General features: G+C 51.5%; 9 protein-coding genes across 9 annotated transcripts; 3 read left to right on the top strand and 6 right to left on the bottom strand.

The window, feature by feature from the left end:
* Positions 1–121: 121 nt before the first annotated feature.
* Positions 122–1,039, top strand: TRVA0_016S02124 (uncharacterized protein; the record flags this gene model as incomplete). The annotated part of the gene is made up of 1 exon (XM_076684544.1): positions 122–1,039. One exon carries the CDS (start codon positions 122–124, stop codon positions 1,037–1,039), a length of 918 nt encoding a protein of 305 aa, XP_076541288.1.
* Positions 1,040–1,467: 428 nt separating this feature from the next.
* Positions 1,468–1,989, top strand: PTH4 (Pth4p; the record flags this gene model as incomplete). The annotated part of the gene is made up of 1 exon (XM_076684545.1): positions 1,468–1,989. The coding sequence occupies one exon, from the start codon at positions 1,468–1,470 to the stop codon at positions 1,987–1,989; it is 522 nt and encodes a 173-aa protein (XP_076541289.1).
* A 62-nt stretch (positions 1,990–2,051) lies between these two features.
* Positions 2,052–4,085, bottom strand: TRVA0_016S02168 (THO complex subunit THO1/HPR1; the record flags this gene model as incomplete). The annotated part of the gene is made up of 1 exon (XM_076684546.1): positions 2,052–4,085. The coding sequence occupies one exon, from the start codon at positions 4,083–4,085 to the stop codon at positions 2,052–2,054; it is 2,034 nt and encodes a 677-aa protein (XP_076541290.1).
* A 655-nt stretch (positions 4,086–4,740) lies between these two features.
* On the bottom strand, positions 4,741–6,372 carry SPT20 (Spt20p; the record flags this gene model as incomplete). Its single annotated transcript, XM_076684547.1, has 1 exon — positions 4,741–6,372. One exon carries the CDS (start codon positions 6,370–6,372, stop codon positions 4,741–4,743), a length of 1,632 nt encoding a protein of 543 aa, XP_076541291.1.
* A 944-nt stretch (positions 6,373–7,316) lies between these two features.
* On the bottom strand, positions 7,317–7,993 carry PEX11 (PEX11 family protein; the record flags this gene model as incomplete). The annotated part of the gene is made up of 2 exons (XM_076684548.1): positions 7,317–7,894; positions 7,951–7,993. The coding sequence occupies 2 exons, from the start codon at positions 7,991–7,993 to the stop codon at positions 7,317–7,319; spliced, it is 621 nt and encodes a 206-aa protein (XP_076541292.1).
* A 291-nt stretch (positions 7,994–8,284) lies between these two features.
* Positions 8,285–11,662, bottom strand: CPA2 (carbamoyl-phosphate synthase (glutamine-hydrolyzing) CPA2; the record flags this gene model as incomplete). Its single annotated transcript, XM_076684549.1, has 1 exon — positions 8,285–11,662. One exon carries the CDS (start codon positions 11,660–11,662, stop codon positions 8,285–8,287), a length of 3,378 nt encoding a protein of 1,125 aa, XP_076541293.1.
* A 1,312-nt stretch (positions 11,663–12,974) lies between these two features.
* On the bottom strand, positions 12,975–13,925 carry SEC17 (alpha-soluble NSF attachment protein SEC17; the record flags this gene model as incomplete). The annotated part of the gene is made up of 2 exons (XM_076684550.1): positions 12,975–13,829; positions 13,893–13,925. 2 exons carry the CDS (start codon positions 13,923–13,925, stop codon positions 12,975–12,977), a joined length of 888 nt encoding a protein of 295 aa, XP_076541294.1.
* A 371-nt stretch (positions 13,926–14,296) lies between these two features.
* NNF1 (MIND complex subunit NNF1) lies at positions 14,297–14,869 on the top strand (the record flags this gene model as incomplete). The annotated part of the gene is made up of 1 exon (XM_076684551.1): positions 14,297–14,869. The coding sequence occupies one exon, from the start codon at positions 14,297–14,299 to the stop codon at positions 14,867–14,869; it is 573 nt and encodes a 190-aa protein (XP_076541295.1).
* A 102-nt stretch (positions 14,870–14,971) lies between these two features.
* EDE1 (Ede1p) lies at positions 14,972–18,343 on the bottom strand (the record flags this gene model as incomplete). The annotated part of the gene is made up of 2 exons (XM_076684552.1): positions 14,972–18,273; positions 18,331–18,343. 2 exons carry the CDS (start codon positions 18,341–18,343, stop codon positions 14,972–14,974), a joined length of 3,315 nt encoding a protein of 1,104 aa, XP_076541296.1.
* Positions 18,344–18,494: the final 151 nt, after the last annotated feature.

The following is an 18,494-nucleotide window of genomic DNA, read 5'->3' on the forward strand; positions in this document are numbered from 1 at the left end:
GCGTCCTTGTGGCTCCGCTCCGCGGGGTCTGAGCCGCACGAGCCGCGGCACATGCCTTTATGTCCCAGAAACCCCGGAAAATCACCTCACCAGATAACGATTAGGTTAACCGAGAAGCGAAATGGCGAGTATGAACAAGAGTTTCAAGCTGCCGGAGGATACGGTGCGGTCGAGCAAGACCGAGTTGTACATCGGCGGTATGAACATCTACGTTATCGGGCTCAAAGAGGCCGAATTGAGCGAGGATAAAGAGCTTGCAACGCTCTACCTCCTTCACGGCCGGGGCAACACCCATCTCATGTGTGAGAACATTGCGAACCAGGTGCTGCAGGACTACCGGAGCGAGAAGTCTGAAGATGCTCCGGAGTTGGTGGTGGTCTTGTTCGACCTGCGGAACCACGGGGTGCGGTTGAACAATGACCTTGCGAACCTTACGTGGGAGGACGGGAACGACTCTCACGCTTTGCACATGGCTGCAACCATTGACGGAACCGTCCAGGACGTGAGCCTCATCATGCGGTATCTTCCGATGTACCTGCCCGCGGTCAAGAAGATCAAGACCATTATCGGGGGCATCTCGATTGGCGGGCACTGCACGTGGCGGATGTTTGAGCTGCTTGGCGAGGACGACGTCTTTGCCATTGCGCCTATAATTGCGAGCCCGAACCTCACGGGTGTGCTGCTGAGGCGGCTCAAGTTCGAAAGCGACTTTGCCAAGCCGGAGGACTACTACAAGGCGGACTATAAGGAGATTGGGGGCCGAATGGACGATGCCCAGCGCAGGCGGTGGCCTGAGGGACTACATCGCATCATAGCACATCAGGACAACATTGTTGCCAAGGGAATCCCCACTGGTATGCCAATTCTTATTATGACGGGTCATTCAGACCCGTTGGTCCCGTGTGTTTACTCTCGGTTGTGGGCCCAGGGCCATAGTCTTCACAATTTCGACTACTATGAGCAGCCGAACACGGGGCACACTGTTACGGAGGAGATGGTCAACCGTCTCACCAGGTGGCTCCTCAAGATTCTTCAGTGATTTTTTTTTCTTCGAATTGACCTTGGTGATTTGCTATGTATTTATGGGTGATTATTTATCGAGAATAATGGTTTTGCTAGAACTTCTTCCATTTTTTTCATATTTCTCAAGAAGATACAAGAACCAGTAATTGAGATCCATATCCGTGGTCATTTTACCGTAACAGCCGCAGTGCGTGCGGCGTCGCTTCCCCGGGGGGCCAGCCCCCCAGACCCCCCGTGGCTCCGCTTCGCGGAGGACCTCAATGGAGATGGCGTAGAGGGGGGTTTGGGTGGGCTGGCCCCCCCTACTAAGGGGTCTGGGGCAGAGCCCCAGTGTATGTTGTTCGTGTGGAATAGAGCGGTATAATGATGGACATCGGTACTTAATGCCCCATCTAAAGATGCGCGGGGTGCATGAAGCCCCCGAACAACGACAATTAACCCAAAATGCTGAAGTTTGGCAGGGCAGTGAGGTACTATTCTACAAAGTATTCCCCTGCCGAGCTCTACGAATGTCGAGAGTGGCTAGCGACGCTGGACAGCCGGAAATTGCCCCGCGATGCGTTTAGCGTTTCATTCTCGAGGTCCTCTGGCCCCGGAGGACAGAACGTCAACAAGGTCAACTCGAAGGCCACCGTGAAGCTCACCAAGGAGCAATTGGACTTGGCAGAGTGGATCCCCAAAGTTGCAAAGGACCAGCTTGAAATGCTGCCTTTTGTCACCAAGTCTGGGTCCCTGGTTGTCCAGTCGGACCGATCAAGAAATCGACATGAGAACATTGAGGATTGCTACGATAAGCTCTGCGAGGCGTTCAAAGAAGGGATTTATGTTGAATCTGAGGTCGATGAGAAGACAGTGAAGAAATGGGAGCAGATTAAGAAGAAGACCAATGAAGAGCGTCTCAAGGAGAAAAAAGCGACCGCGGAGAAGAAACAAGGCAGGAAGGCCTGGAAAACTGACTTCGAATAGCTCCGCAAAGGGAAATTGTAGAAAGAGCATTAAATTATAAATACATAAATAATGATGGCATCCTATGCTTCTGCGTCCAACCTGACTCGCTTCGTATCTGGCTCCTCTGGCGAATTGTATTCCTCACCTGGCGATTCTTGTGAAGACTCCGGCTGATCTTGCTCATATTCGGACGGCTGTTCAGAAGGTTGTTCAGAGGGCTGCTCGGAAAGCTCATCGGAAGGCTGCTCAGAAGGCGATTCAGACGGCTCAGACGGTTCAGACGGCTCCGGCTGCTCGGAAGGCTGCTGAGACGGCGGTTCAGACTCGACAGGCTTCGCAGGTGGGTCCTCAAAAAGACCGGCAAAGCCTCTATCCTTGTCTACGAGACCAAACTTCACCCAGTAGCCCTGCCCTCTGGCGGCACGCAGCCCCCGCCATGTCGTAGACGCTAAAACCTCATCAAGCCGCTCCTTATCCTCAGTTTCTATCTCGTCCATCTCTGATCTCAACTCCTTAGCGCGCTTATAGTAATCCTCCGCCGGCGGCACTGTGAATCGCTCGTGCGATGCCAGCTTCGACAAACCGGTCTCAACCTTCCACACATTGGTGAGCTGCGCAGACCCCATAGCATGCCAGTACTTCTTGCGTGGCTGCTTCAGCTCATCGAGCTTCATCTCTGCCGCATCGTAGAGCGAAATGTCGACCGGAGGTACTTCTATGGGAGGACAGTTCTGCAGCTTCCACCGCTGCCAGTGACGGTCGCGCAGCAGGATGGAAAGAATGGTTCTGTGGAAAGGACTGTCTAGATCGGTGCCATACTTGGCGTTATTATTCTTGAGTCCGCGCTGGACCGATTCAAAGAACTTTGTGTCTTCAGCACTCAAAACGTACGAGTACATTACGCCTCGGTTCATAGCCTTAAGCTTGGCCCATTCGTCCTTTTCGCTCTTGCGCAAGCTCAGCAGAAAGTCGCACAAGATGAGTATCTGGCATATCACGGTGCGTCGGAACGCAGTGTCCTTGAGCTGGAGATCAAACAGATCCCTTCGCGTCAGCCATTTAGGAGCAACCACCTCTTCTTCAGAGTCTTCTGATTGCTGTCTACTAGACGCTACCTCGGCCGGCTCGGGTGCTTTGCTGCTCCTATACCCGCCTGATGGGTGGTCCTTCTTCTTGAGCACGCTAATAACGGTCTGAAGGTCGCTCTTGAACGCTTCCATCAACGCATTATCTCCAAACAACTGTGTGGGGTCCATGAAGTAGTTCTGGAGCGCCCAGAACCGGTTATACAGACCCCGCTCGCTTTCTTCGCGCTCTTTCCTCCGACGTTCCTGTGCGTCATCCCCACCACCATTGGTCTCCTCTTGCGGTTTATCTGCCATCTCGGTATCCCCTTCTTCGTCTTTTGCACCTTCTTCTTCTACTTCTTCTTCTTCTTCTTCTTCTTCTGCTTCTTGGGCCTCTGCTGAAATCTGCTGTGATTCAGCCTGGGGCCGTTCCTGGTCAAAGTTGTAATTTGTAACATTGCCCGTGTCAAAGCTACCACGGAGATTAAGCCCACTCTTCTCAGTCAGCGGAAACGCTCTAGCCAGGAACATGGCAATGGTACCCGAGAACTGCGCGTCCTGGTTCTTTGACAGCCGCCGCACCAGGGCATTGCACAGCCGGATCAAGGTCGTCCCTGGCGGCTTCGTGCCCACAAGGCTCTTGCACAGCCGGTCCTCTCGTGATTTCATAAACGGCCAGAACGTCTTGCACCAGTCAATGGTCTGGATGTCGAACAACTCCTCAATCAGAACGTGAGTGAGTGAGAAATCACACTTTTCCAGCACCGAGAGGTACCAAGTTGTGTCCAGTAGACCACAGATCTTTGCTGTGATGCTGTGGTGTTCAGCGAGCCCATCAACGGTCGAGCTCTGTCGCGCGTACCGGTGGACTAGCTGTCTGCAGTCGAGATCAAGCTTCGACAGGTCGTTCCCTTCGCTCCATTCGAGCACCTTTTCCAACTCCGCGGGTTCTAGGGGCTCTACGAGGACATCGTTCTCCTGTTCGCTGGGCAGGATCGACACCACCAGCTGCTCTAGGCTGTTTATCCTCCCATCTATAGCGTCCATTGGGAAGGTCGTTGGTTGGTTAGTCGGGGTTTGTCAAATTTCAGTGTCGGGACACTTCACCTTCCGAGACCCCATGTACGGTACCACAATCGGTAGGTGCCAACGATATTAATCTACAAATGGATTTTATACTTTATAATTGTTTAATACCATTTGCTATATAATTGATATTAATGCCTTTTAAATAAAAATTTTGTATTAGAAAATGTCGATAGCGCTCAATTGGGCTCAAACTAAATTTGATCGCTGCGAACATGGATGGCTTGAAAATAGTCGAGCGCGAGTATGCATAGGTCGAAATTACGTATAGATTATATGCATTATGGTAAATTTACCTTCTCGTATGAGTATTGATGAGAATGGTTGTGGTTAAACCTTTTCTACGTAAATCAGAACAATTTTGTACCGGTAGAGTACAGTACCGTACTGGTAGTGATAGAAGACGGAGAAATAGACTTACAGAGAATCCTAGAACATGGGATATCGATACTTCATCAATGGTGAACATAAACGCGGTAGGCAATTGTGTTGGGTTAGACATCATAACATGCTATTGCTCTACTGAATATTCAGCGAAGGGATGATGGCGCAAATCAACATGAACTAAGAGGAATAAGTGGAATAAGTGGATTAAATAAATAAGTAGGTAAGTAGGCTACTTTTTGGGTAGCTGGTTCATCATCATAGGGCTTCCCATGTACTGGGCCATGTTGGGCGAGGGCACCGTCTTGCCAGCCACCTTTCCCTTGGTGATCTTGGCCTGCTGTGCGTTCATGGGTATTCGTGGCGAGTTGTTCATCATCATGTTGTTGGCGTACATCTGGTTGTTCTGCGCAAAGTTGGCCTGGTCCATCATCTGCTGCTGGCGCTGGAACTGCATCAGCTGCTCCTTCGTGTACTGCCCGGGCATGCCCATGTTCATTTGAGGCTGCATATGAACCGGCATCTGCGATTGTAGCTGAGGAGAGGCCTGCATGCCTTGCATCGGCTGCTGTGGCTGTGGCTGTTGTTGTTGCTGCCTCTGCTGTTGAAGCTGCTGCATCTGCTGAACCTGGTTCGCCTGCTGCTGGGCTTGCTGGGCTTGTTGTCGCTGTCGCGCCTGCTGCTGCTGTTGTTGCTGCTGTTGCTGCTGTGCTTGTTGTCTCTGTTGCTGCTGGAGCCGTTGTTGAAGCGCCTGCTGCTGTAATTGCTGCTGTTGTTGGAGGCTCGCCGCACTGTGTACGTTGGCATTAATAGGTTGAGGAGGCTGGGGAGCCTGCTGAGGTTGAGGCTGCTGCTGCTGCTGATGCTGGAGAGTCTGGGCCTTGCTAAGCGCCTGCTGTCGAACCCGCTCCTTCTTTTTACGATACTGCTCGACAAAGCTGAGCCGCATAAACTGTCCGCCGTTCGACGAATTGGCATTGGCGTTCTGGTTCGCCCGCTGGTCATCCATTATCAACATCATCTCCTCAAACTCTGTACCTCTCTGTACCACATCCTCGTGCAATCCACGCACCTTCCTCGGGACAGACTTGCGGTGCGTATACAGCGCTTTGTAAGCCTCTTTCTTGGAGCTGAACGCCTCCTTACGAGGCGACGGCTTAGGAGGCTCAACGGCTGCAGCAAACGGGTTATTTCGCAGCGAGAGATCAAGATTCCTAATCGTTAAACTAAGAATCTCTGCCTCCATATTCAGCGAAATATAGTCCGTAAACTTACTGTTCGACGTGTCTGTCGTATACAGTAAATCATGCCACATGGAAAGAGGAGTAGGCCGCAGAATCGCCCGGTGCACAATGGGGTTCGGTGATTGCTTCGCCTGAGCCTGCTCCGTGGAGCTATCCCCATTCGTCTCATTGGACGTGCTGTTTTCAGCCTTGGTGTCTCCGACCGGGGTATTCCTGTGGTCCACGATCTTGACGATGATGCACCCCTCGTAGAACTTGATCCCCGAGTCTCTGAACACCTCGGTCGCGGCCGGAGGGATCTCCTCGCGCTGGATGTACTCCATAAAGATCTTGATGAGCGCCGAGTTCTTGGGAAGCACGCCTTCCTGGTTGCCGAACCGGAAGTGCGTATGGTGGATGTGCAGCTCAATGCTCGGCGGCTCGTTGGCGTACTTCTGGAGCAGCGATTCGGAGGTCTCGCAGAAGTTGTAGTTCCTCATGGGTCGCGGCACAATGCCGGGCCGCTTGGCCTGCGGCGTCATGTTGGCCGAGCGCGGCTGCTGCTGCGGCGTCCCTACCTGCGGCTTGGGCGGCTTGACATCCTCTTCGTCGTCCTGGACTACTCGCTTGCGGGTCTCCATGTCGTTTACTCCCAGTCGATGCAAGTGAACTGTCGATGCTCAAGTTTGAAGAAGACCCCCCCCTCCGCGCGGCACATCTTTCCCAACCCCCCCCCCCTCGCCGTAGACCTTTCGCTATCTGCATTCTTTGAGGAAACAAATTCAATTGCTAAATTAGATTATATGATTACAAGTGGATATTCATTGAGTTATAATACTGCTAGTATTGTCTTATTAGGAAAGGTGTCGAAGTTTTGAAGTCAGTAGGTACCGGTATCATGTCAGTGATGGTGAGGACCGTCAAATGATACCAATCATAAGTGTATAGGTAGAGTACCAAGTATATGTCGGCAGAGAGAAAGCTGTAGTAATAGCTATCTGCCGCTGAATCTTTCTTTGTGACAATTGTTGCAGAATAGCCAATTAATGCCGTGTTCAGTTTAACTAACGAGGTGAATTGCTTGATTCTTCCATAGACTTATCTTTCACTACTGAATTGGATATTGGTGCATTTCGGCCAGGCGGAGAGTCTACTTGCCGAATAATTTTGAATATTGATAGCATATTGTTTGAATTATTGTAGGAAATCACATCATTCTAACCACCCGAACCATTGTAGTCCAGCTATAACCACTCCAATCGCTCAATATTCCACTACTTTAACGCTACCTAAAATTTACTGCTACCGCGGGGCTGGAAACTCATCCTCAACATCGAGATCCCTCTAGATTCTCTCGAGAGAGACTCTCCGCCAATGCATGGACGGGAGTGTTATTTGAGGGCCAGCCCTCGAGCTCCCGTAGCTGGGGGCCGCAGCCCCCAGACCCCAGTCGCCTTTTGAATACAATAGCTTAATTTTACTTATGTAATGAGAGTAGATATTCAAATCAATGAATGTATGGGATAGTGAGAATAACATTTACGATAACCTACTTTCTCGGGCATAGTCCGAGTTATACCGCATATTACGCTGTCAGACTCTGTGTAACCTTCTCTAAGCCCATCAACGATGTAATGAGACCACAGATGCCCACAAATCCATCGTCAAACTCAATCCACTTCAATGCAGTGACAGGAATGGCCGCATCCAGCAAATCCCATGCCAGCTGCTTCTGATGCTCCTCCTTCTTGCCGGCTCCCCTCCACAACTTCACCACACTGCTAGCAACATTGGCTGCCAATGCCAGGAACCACAGCTTCATACCGGTTCGGTATATCCTACCAAAAGTCGCCGGAGAGAACTTCTTAATCCCAGAAAGGTGGAGCCACATCAGCGTGTCGCAAAACATGTACAAGAAATAGGCCGAATGCCTGGCGACATTAGTCGCTCTCAACGTAGGATCGCTGATCTTAAGGCACTGGGAAATCCAATTGACATGGTTCAGCGGCTGTCCCACCCTGAAAAGCATTCGGCTCAGGCTCAACTGGCTCGCCAAGGTCTTCCAGAACAAAATAGTCCCCTTGCTATAGTTGGATTTGTACGCATAGAAAGAAAAGAACCGCGACCAGTACTGTAAAGCTCTCATGAGCTTCTCCCGGCCGGCTATACTCCCCCGGTTAGTTCATCATCCTGAAAAACTCAATATATCAGGAACATACCCGTACTGTCCAATAGCTTCAAAATTACACTCAACTCAACCATCCTTGCCGTTCGTATCCCTCGGAGATTTCATTTTATATACGCTGGTCAGTATATATGGCACCCTCGGATCCCGCTGCATATACCCCACAGTGGAGATTTGCCCTGCCTCGGCGTATTCCACCTCCGCCGACATTAACGGAATCCGCTCACCTCGACGAACTATTCCGGTGTAAATGACAACTCTAGACTTACACAATGTACAAGGCCCTTTAACGTATGGAATATATTATTATACAATCGTTCAATTCCTTTTTTTTATACAAGATCTATAAATATAGGGACTAATAAAAATTAGACCCGCTTGTGGCCAATGAACTCGCTCCATCGTCGGACCTCAGATGGGATCTCGCCCTCCTTGATGTTCATTCGAGCTGGCAGCTTGGCAGCCAGGGTCTTGGCGAAGAGAAGAGCAGTCTGTGGCTCGTTGAAGAGTGGAATACCGAAGTCAATGGCATTTCGTCGCATAATGTAGTCATCATCGACAAGAGTCTCGGCTCGTTGTCGGGCAAGGTTGATGACACCCTTGACATCGTGCTGCTCAAACATCTCACCAAGCTTTCGCTTATCGTCCTTTGGCAGATCGAGAATCTCGGCCTTGACATCGGCCTTGTCGGCAAGGTAAGACTGGACCTCAGTGTTGGCAACGTAGAACTTGTAGCCAAGTGGAGCAAGGGTCTTCACAACTTCGGCAACGTTGTCGTTACCAGTGTAACCGCCAACAAGAAGGGAGCTTGGTGGTCGTGGAACCTTGAAGTTCATGGTGGCCTGAATAGAAGCCCAGTACGCCTCAATAAGGTCCTTACCGAAGCAGGCAACCTCACCAGTGGAAGCCATCTCAACACCAAGGAATGGATCAGCGCCAGCAAGTCGGGTGAACGAGAACTGTGGGACCTTGGTGGCAACGTAGTCTCGCTTCTCAGCCATGAGATCAACTGGGGCAGGGACATCCTTGTTAACCAGTGCCTTGGTGGCAACCTCAATGAAGTTGGTGCCGAGAACCTTGGAAACGAATGGGAAAGATCGAGAGGCTCGGATGTTGCACTCAATAACCTTGAGTTCCTCACCATTCTTGATAATCTGCATGTTGAATGGACCAGTAATCTTCCAGGCCTTGGCAACCTTCTCAGCAATCTCCTTGAGCCGGGCCATATCGGTCTCGCCGAGGCTGACTGGTGGAAGAACAAGAGTGGCATCACCAGAGTGGACACCGGCATTCTCAACGTGCTCGGAGACAGCGTGGACAAGAAGCTGGCCGTTGGACGCAACACCATCAACATCAATCTCCTGGGCGCCCTCAATGAACTTAGTGATGACGACAGGGTGGTCTGGGGAGACGCTGGCAGCGCTGCTCAGCTTGGAGTCAAGCTGGGACTCATCTCGGATGACAGACATGGCAGCACCGGAAAGCACGTAGGATGGTCGCACCAAAACTGGGTAGCCAACTCGGTCAGCGAACTGCTTGGCCTCGGCAACCGAGGTGAGCTCGCTCCAGGCAGGCTGGTCAACACCAATGGAGTCCAGGATGGAAGAGAACTTGTGTCGGTCCTCGGCCTGGTCAATATCCTTAGGGTTGGTACCCAGGACGTTGGCCTTACCGTCCTCCTGGAGTCGCAGGGCAATGTTCTGTGGCAACTGGCCACCGACGGAAACAACACAGCCGGAAGCGTGCTCGAGCTCGTAGATATCCATAACTCGCTCGTAGCTCAGCTCCTCAAAGTAGAGTCGGTCAACCTCGTCGAAATCAGTGGAGACAGTCTCTGGGTTGTAGTTGATCATGACGGTCTTCTTGCCAATATCTCGCAGGGATCGAGCAGTGGAGACAGCGCACCAGTCAAACTCGACCGAGGAACCAATTCGGTAGACACCGGAGCCAAGAACAATGATGCCCTTGTCAGTGAAGTCAATATCGTGCTCAGTAGCGTTGTAGGTGGTGTACAGGTAGTTGGTGTTGGCAGGGAACTCCGCGGCGAGGGTGTCGATTCGCTTGACGAACGGTCGGATGCCGAAGCTGATTCGTCGCGCTCGCACCTCGTTCTCGGTAGCACCAACGGCAAGAGCAATCTGCTTATCGGAGAAACCAAGCTTCTTAGCCTGTTGAACAATCTCGTGGGTTAGGCCGTACAGAGAGCCAATGGCCTCGATTCGCTTCTGCATATCGACAATGTTCATAAGCTTCTGGAGGAACCACTTGTCAATCTTGGAAAGCTCGTGCACCCGGTCAATCGAATAGCCTTCGTGGAGCAGAGCCTGGCCCACGGCAAGCCATCGTCGGTCGGTTGGGTTGGCCAAAGTATCATCCAAATCCTCAAACTCGCCACCCTGGAAACCAATGTAGGACGGGTCAACCTGTCGGATAGCCTTCTGGAAGGACTCCTCAAAGGTTCGGCCAATGGCCATAACCTCACCAACGGACTTCATAGAGGAACCAATGTCTCGCTTAACGTGCTGGAACTTGGACAAGTCCCATCGTGGAATCTTGGTGACCATATAGTCGAGCGACGGCTCAAAGTTGGCCGAGGTCGTCTGGGTCACAGCGTTTGGCAGCTCTGGAAGGGTGTAACCAAGGGCAATCTTAGCGGCAGTGTAGGCCAGCGGGTAGCCGGTGGCCTTCGAGGCAAGGGCAGAGGATCGGGACAGTCGCGCGTTGACCTCAATGACTCGGTAGTCGAGGCCATCTGGCTGCAGAGCATACTGGACGTTGCACTCACCAACAACACCCAAGTGTCGGATGATCTTGATGGCGGCAGATCGCAACATGTGGTACTCCTCGTCAGACAGGGTCTGAGACGGGGCCACGACAATGGAGTCACCAGTGTGGATACCGAGTGGGTCAAAGTTCTCCATGTTGCAGACAGTGATACAGTTACCCTCTCGGTCTCGCACAACCTCGTACTCAACCTCCTTCCAGCCCTTGAGGGACTTCTCGACCAGAATCTGCTTCGACAGAGACAGAGACTGCGAAGCCAGGTTCCTCAATTCCTCTCGGTTGTTGGCAAAACCAGATCCCAGACCGCCCAGGGCGTACGCCGATCGCACAATGATCGGGTACCCCACCTTGTCGGCGGCAGCAAGAGCATCATCAACAGATTCCACGGCAATAGACTCGGCGATAGGAATATTAATCTCCTTAAGCGCCTGGGCAAACAGATCACGGTCCTCGGAGGTCTCCAGCGTCTTGATCGGCGTGCCAAGAACCTTGACGCCGTATCGCTCGAAAACACCCATCTTGTCAAGGGCCACACCGACGTTCAAACCGGTCTGGCCACCAAAGGTCAGCAGAATACCGTCCGGCTGCTCCCGCTCAATGATGTACGTGATGTACTCTGGGGTAACCGGCAGGTAGTAGATCTCGTCGGCCAAAGCGTGCGAAGTCTGGTTAGTCGCAATGTTCGGGTTGATCAGAACAGACTTCTTGTTGGCCTCTCGCAACGCCTTGATCGCCTGGGATCCGGAGTAGTCGAACTCACCGGCCTGGCCGATGCTCAGACCGCCGGACCCAATGATAAGGACCTTGTTCACATCGACAAGCTGCTCAGCCTTGCCGCTGGCAGACAGGATGCCCGCGCCAGCATATCGCTTAGCACTGGCGGCAGTACTATTGAGTCGCCTCGCCAGACTGCCTAGCCCAATCGCTGATCGCCTAAACGCAAGCGTCGGCCTAACAATCATCGTATGGTTTGGGTTGGTGCTCGGGGAATTTTTCACTCGTCAAACCCCTTCTCCGACACTGCTTTTATTTTTCTCGCCGGGGATGACTCTTTTCCCCCTGCATTAGTCATAGCAACCTTTGGCGAAAAAAATTTTCCCGCAGTGTGTCGACTTGGCGACTTCAAATGTCAAATAGAGCAAATGGATACTGGAGATCTTGTGTGTTCTCTCTCGTAGACGAACTTTTTTGGCGGTTTACCCTGCCGTAGTCCATTTCTTTGAACCACCGGGAGGCCATCGTATCAATATATTGGATATTTTGGACTTTGTTAGCATCGGTTAATTCGCATTGAATTGCATGTACGTACACGTACGTACGTATAACCGTATGCAGCTGTCAACGGTGCCTACTCAGTAGATGCGATGCTCATATTATCGGCTAACGCACCGAAGGCCATTGACTCAGAAAGCGATCTTGTTGGGGGATCCTACATTCCAAACTGCTATAATACATAACATCGAAAACGATTTCATTTTGAGTTCTAGTGTTAGAATCATCTTACCATAGCGTCTGCAGTATTGAAAACGATTTCACTTTGAGTATATTGGATCGTTGATTTAATTATCATTGCCATTAGGTTAGTTACTTTTCAATTTTACAATTGATATATCACAGCAATATAGGTATGTTTTGTCGTTCTTTGCATTCAATAATTATTTCGTTTCGTGATCCATTGAATTGTGGATACTAGGAGATAATGTGGGTGGGGTTGAGGCTATTTATATTTTCTGGAATGCCACAAACCAGAGCAACTGCATGGAAGTTGTACAATTGCTCTTGCTATTTTGGTAGTCTCTGGTACACCTCACGTGCCCAGTTTAAGGCTGAAATATTGACTAAAATTAAATTGAATCTGGTTGAGCATTGAAAGAACACCCCACTAGGCTTGAATTGATTATATTATCACCATATTTTTGTAGGAGTTATAACGATAGTACCGTGGTAATAGAGCTGAATTGAATGACGAATTCGCTCATAATACTCAACTTCCACGAAGTTCACTGTAGCACAGATTTAATCACTGGTACATTTATCTTACCTATTGAATTATTTCAACGGTATAACGATTCCTCCTAGCATACCAAAAAACACTATGTACTTTAGTGATGTCTCTGACCTAAGGCCTCAACAAGACGTAAATAGAATAATACCGGTAATAATAATACCAAAGAACACAATAAGACAACTACAGACAGCCGGCAAACGGGACAATTGACAAATGCAGTCTAATACCTTAAATTTAAGCAATATAAAACGAAAGTCGTGATTAAATTAAAGAAGGTCATCATCGACGTTCTGAATATTGTCCTTGATCTGGAGCAGGATAGAAGTCTTGAGCTTGTCGAGCTTCTTCATTCGGTCGTACTCAAAAAGCTTCTGCGACATTTGGTCCGTATCGCCCTCCTTGACGCAGGAAATGACATCCTGGAGTAATCGACACTCCTCAGTAGTCGCAAAGTCACTATCCATCTCAATGAACCCGTCGACCGCCCGCTCGGCAGAAACCAGATCCTGTTCAGCTATTCGGCACAATCCAGAGTTCAAGAAATTGTCATGCAAAGTCCATCGTCGCCGGTATTCCTCCTCCAAACTCAACTGAATAACTCGGTCAAAGTTCTCGGCAGCCTTTCGGTAATCTTTGTTAGCCACAGCCATCTTGGCCACCTGGACGAGCGCTTTGCTCGAGTTGAACGGAGAAGGTCGCTGAGGATCCTGCATGTACCACTCAGCAGCCGTCTCATATGATTCAATTGCTCGGTTAAGGTCGTCGAGCTCCTCGTAAAGCTCACCCAGCTTCATCTTGTAGTCTGCAGCCTTGGAAAACCACCCACGCAGTGTCTCCAATGAAATTGCCTTCTCTAGACATCTCGCCGCATCCTGGATGTCTGTCTGCTTATACGCCTTGTAGGCATCAAAGTATACCGGTCCGGCAAGGTCGCTCATATCAGACTGCTCCCGATACGCAGCCGCCTTCTCGAAGGCCCGTCCGGCAGCGGTATAGTCTTTCCCCACTTTGTACAAGTTTGCCGCCTGGATGCACTTCTCCGCAGCTTCGTCAAACCGATCGCCGTACCCTCCAGAGAAGAAGGACATCAGCTTGCTCCGTGGAGCACCCAGCTTCTCAGCCTATCATCATAATGTTAATCTCCTATCCATTAATAGTTAGAAACCCCACCTGAAAATACTCACTTCTTGAATCAGCTCCTCTGGTCGACTCGCCATGATTAATCGTTTGGTCTCCGGTCGTTCAGGGATTATCGAACTCTCTCAATAAGCCACAACCACACGTCGAACGGAGGATGAGTAATCCGAAGGCCAGCCTATTACTCAGCAGTTATGTAATCACATATTACGGTTTTAGTAACAGACTGAACTGATAGGGGAGCTTCTTATTTAAACTGTGGTTAGGAGAATAAATATATTGAATACTTAGAGTTCGTACAATACGCGAATTGGCGGAACTGGAAGGATTAGTACGCGGCTCATGCGGCGTAAGCCGCACCGTGGTACTCGCGCGTGCGCAGGTACTATGGGGAGACATCAACAAAAAACGACCGACGCGTTCAGCAGCGACAGGGGGGAGAGATGAAGGAATGGAGTCTATAAGATATGACAGGTTGAATCAGATTAGCGCAAGGTCGCTCGAAGAGTCGGTCAAGTTTTTGACGTATGAGCGCTTAGCGACATGTTACCCGACCGTTGCATCCACTACCAAAGGAAGACAGGTTCTGGAGCAGGCGCGGAACCAGATTGCCGAGCACTGGAAAGTCACCGCGCTGAAAGAGTTCGACGCGATTTACGATGAGAGAAAGATAAAAGAGAAAATGGTGGAGCTGGACACGCTGATAAGCCAGGCACGAGAACGACAAGCCTCTGAGTCACCTGAACCACAGGACCAGCCGGTAAACCTGGAGCAACTTACCCCAGATCACATCGTCAACGCCCACCTGGGGTTAATAAAAGAACAGCAGATTGCAGAATTGGAAAAGGAACTTGCTAGCCTACGCGAAGAAAATAGGCAGCTACTCGACAATGCCATGACCAATAATGACAAACTGCAGGAGATCTCATCATCACTCCAGTCGACTCTGGACTTGCAGACAGAAACCAAAGACCTGCCGAGCCGCGAAGCAATCAGCCAACTCGTTGACAAGGTCAGCTACTAACATTGATAAAAAGGACAATTTTCAAATCGTTGATATACAGACCAGCTATCTAGAATTACTAATATATGACTTTTAAATTATTCAATAAAAGGGTTGAACGACTTATGATTTGTCCAAGAGATAATTACTTGCCTCAGCAAGGTTGTAATTCTTCTTCTCTAATGCCTCAATGGCATCAGCCTTAGAGAATCCCATACGCGTCAGCTCCTCGACTGCCTGAGAGTGTGGAGTCAAAGTCGTAGGCTGCGCAGCAGCCGGCGGGCGCGGTGAGAAGGCATCATTGATTTCACCAGCAGTAGCAGTACTTGGCTTTGCTGGCTCACCGCTGTTGCTGAATCCGGCAAAAAGTTGCTCCCACTCGTCATTGTTAGTTGGGGCGCTAGTTGGTGGGCTGGCCGCGAATGCATCATCAAATGTTAGCTTGAAATCATTGTTGTTGGCAGCGGGGAATGTGTCATCAGCAGTGGTTTCGACCTTTGCCTCGGTGAGGTCGCTGAAAGCACTGGCAAAAAGGTCGTCGTCGTTCTTAACCGCCTTAGGAGTGCTCTCATTTCGAGCGTCGTCGCTCCTGTCAGCTGGGGAGGATGGAGCACTGGTGAAGTCGTCGCTAACACCACGAGCTTCACTAGTTTGTGGTCGCTGGCTAAACCTGGCCTCAAGATCCTCTGGTCCCTCTTCGTCAGAGCTGCTCTCCTCCTCATCCCCGGTATATGATGGCGGCTTTGCAGTGCTATCGGACTGTGGAGTCGGGGCAGATGGCTCAGAAGATGGGAAGCTGCCTGGAATAGTTCCGGTCTTCTCAACTGGTTCCACCATTTCGAACGACTCAGAAGACTCGTGATCGTCCTTTTCCTGGTTGCTGGACTCAGCCTGATGCTCAAACTCGGCAGGCGGCACAATGCCAGAGACCTGTTCCGTAGTAGTCTCCGCTGGCGATTCCGGCCGCGATACGTCCAGGTCCTCTCGCACCGACAGTGGTGCGTTGTTCTGTACAGACGACGTTGCAGACTGCGGTCGGGCAATCGGAAGAGTGAATGTTGGGGGCTGGTTCTCGTTGTACTCGGCAAACTCAGACGCAGGCGGTGACGAGCTTGGAGTCTCTACAGTGTTCTGGGTCGAAGAAGGGGCTGGTTCAACGGTGGAAGGAGAGGCGAGCTCCATCTGGCCAAATGTCTCCTCAAACGCTCGCTGACGAGCCTCTGTAGACTCATCAAATACATTGTTCGATGCCGAGGCAAACGTCGTGTTGAAAAACGGGTTTCCAGGGCTTGGGGCCTGCTGTGGCGGCTGTGGGGGTTGTTGCTGTCGTTGCGTCTCGGTTGGCTTGACCTCTCGCGATCGACTCTCAACATCAGATAACTCTTCCTGGAGTTTGGATCGCTCCTGCTCCAACGATGCGAGCTGGCTCTCGTTGACAGCGGCAATATTTTGCTGCTGCTTGGCGTCCTTATGCGCCTGCTCTAGCTGGACCTTGAGCTTGGCCACCTCATCGTTCGTCTGCTTGATCTGTTCCTTGAGTGTCGCATTTCGCTCCTGGTCAGACGCCAGCTGGGATGACACCTGGGCATATTGAGATTGTAAAGCATGATAACTTGCTTCGAGGAGGTTGTAGTCCCTGGACACCTTGTCCGTCTCCTGCTTCGAAGCTTCCAGCTGCTCCTCGACTTGTTTGACCTTGCGCACTTCTTCATCGTAGTTCGACCGCAGTGCCGAAAGCCGTCCTTCAATGTCCTTCTTGAGCCCCGTGATCCGCGCAAGCTCAGCCTCGGCCTTCTCACGCTTCTCGGTAAGACTGACTGTCTGGGTCGTCAGTGAGCTGATCTGGTTGGACAGGTTGCCAAACTCTGTGGAGGCAGCCGACAGCTTATTAGACACTTCAGTGTCGTTATCAGCCAATAGGTCCCGGCTGGCGCTGGCATTGCGCTGACCTGTCAATTGCGCGGGCACCTGCTGGGGCGGAGGCTGAAGTGCTGGGCTCGGTGAACCAGATGGAACCTGTCCAGAGTTCTGCCGAGCAATTGATTGACCAAACGACGACGTTGGCACGAACTGTTTCTGCTCATTCTGAGCCGCTGGAACGGGCGACGCAAACAAGTCGTTGAGGGATGCCAATTCGCTCATAGAGCCAGTGTTAGTAGAGACATTCCGCTGTTGCTGTTGTTGCGATGGTGGAGGCGACTGGTGTAGCTGTGTCTGCTGAAGAGGCTGGGGCGAAGCGGTGTGCATACCAGGAGACCCTGGAGGAGGCTGGCTGTCTGGGGGGAAGAACACGGGGTTCGGGACATTCGGCGCACCTGTAGGAAGAGAGGCTACCGAAGAGTGTCGCGAACCTGCCTGGTCCCTGTTCGAAGTAGCACTAAGTAGCACACTCTGTGGCAGTGACAGCGGAAGCTCCTTGCCCTGGAGCTTTTGCTGAATGAGATACATGGCGATTGAAAACTCGCTCTTGGAGAACTGGCCGGTGTTGTGGACATCAGACAGGTCCCATACCTGAGCCAGCACATCCTCTGGCAACTTGGAGGTCGTCAAAAACGGCACAACTTCCTCAGCGCCAATGAGGCCCTTACGGGACTTGTCCAGGCTGTTAAAGATAGAATCAAACCGAGCACGCTCCTGTGGGTTGATGGTCCACTCAGGCTGCTGCTGCTGTTGCGGTGAGTTGGAGTGCATTGACCCTCCAGTGTACTGTCGCGCCATTCCCTGAGAGGACACACGAGGGCTGTATCTAGCTGTGGGACGTCCTGATGCGGCTTCAAATAGACCCTGGGGCATTACTGGAGGCAGCTGCTTCAAAGACCCATTGAGGGTGCACTGGATCAGATGCATAGCTACTACGAATTCACTCTGGTTCAACTGACCGCGGTTCTGCGTGTCAGCAAGGTTCCAGATCTGCCCAAGCGTCTCATTAGAGAGCCGGGCCTTGAGGAAGATGGCCCTCGCCCGCTCACCGTCCAATACACCCGAAGGGGCGCTCTTGGTGAACAGGCCAATGAACCGTGCACGGTCAGCCGAGTTTAAGGGGGGCACACGGGTAGCCGCGGCAGCCCCAGAAATGGGGGCTGGCGAAGCAATTGGTGCAGCCATGCTCTCTGGGTGCCTCTGTCTGCCATCGAATGACGGCAATGGCCCCGGGGTGTCCGCGAGAGCCGGAGACACGGGCTCGCCGGCCTGGACCTTACCAACGATTCGGAGCGCCAAGGAGAATCCGACCTGGTCCAGAAACCCCTGATTCTCGGTGTCAGCAATCTGCCAGATCTCGCCCAGCACGTTCGGGGGCAGGCCCGACCGCTCGAACAGCGTACGTGCCACCTCGCCAGTGACTATCCCCAGGCCCTCGGGGTCACCCTGCTTGAACAGGCGGCCATAGAGTTTCTTCTCGTCGGCAGACAGGCTAATTCGGGCACCTACAACATTTCATGTCCGGTCAGCATATCCTTTAAAAATGACCTGGCTACACTTACTTGACGTGCTCATCTCGTCTAACTTCGTCCGGTTTGTTTGTTGTGTCTGCTAAGCGGAGCTGGCGGGTTTGGGGAGGGGTGGCGGCCGTACCAAAGCCCCCTTATTTCCGGGCCGGTACGGCGCCTGGATAGGCAGGCTCCTGTCAAACCTCCTCCACAGCAGA

The sequence above is a fragment of the Trichomonascus vanleenenianus genome (assembly GCF_965637985.1).
Source record: "Trichomonascus vanleenenianus strain CLIB 3782 genome assembly, contig: TRVA0_016S, whole genome shotgun sequence".
Lineage (NCBI taxonomy): Eukaryota > Fungi > Ascomycota > Dipodascomycetes > Dipodascales > Trichomonascaceae > Blastobotrys > Blastobotrys vanleenenianus.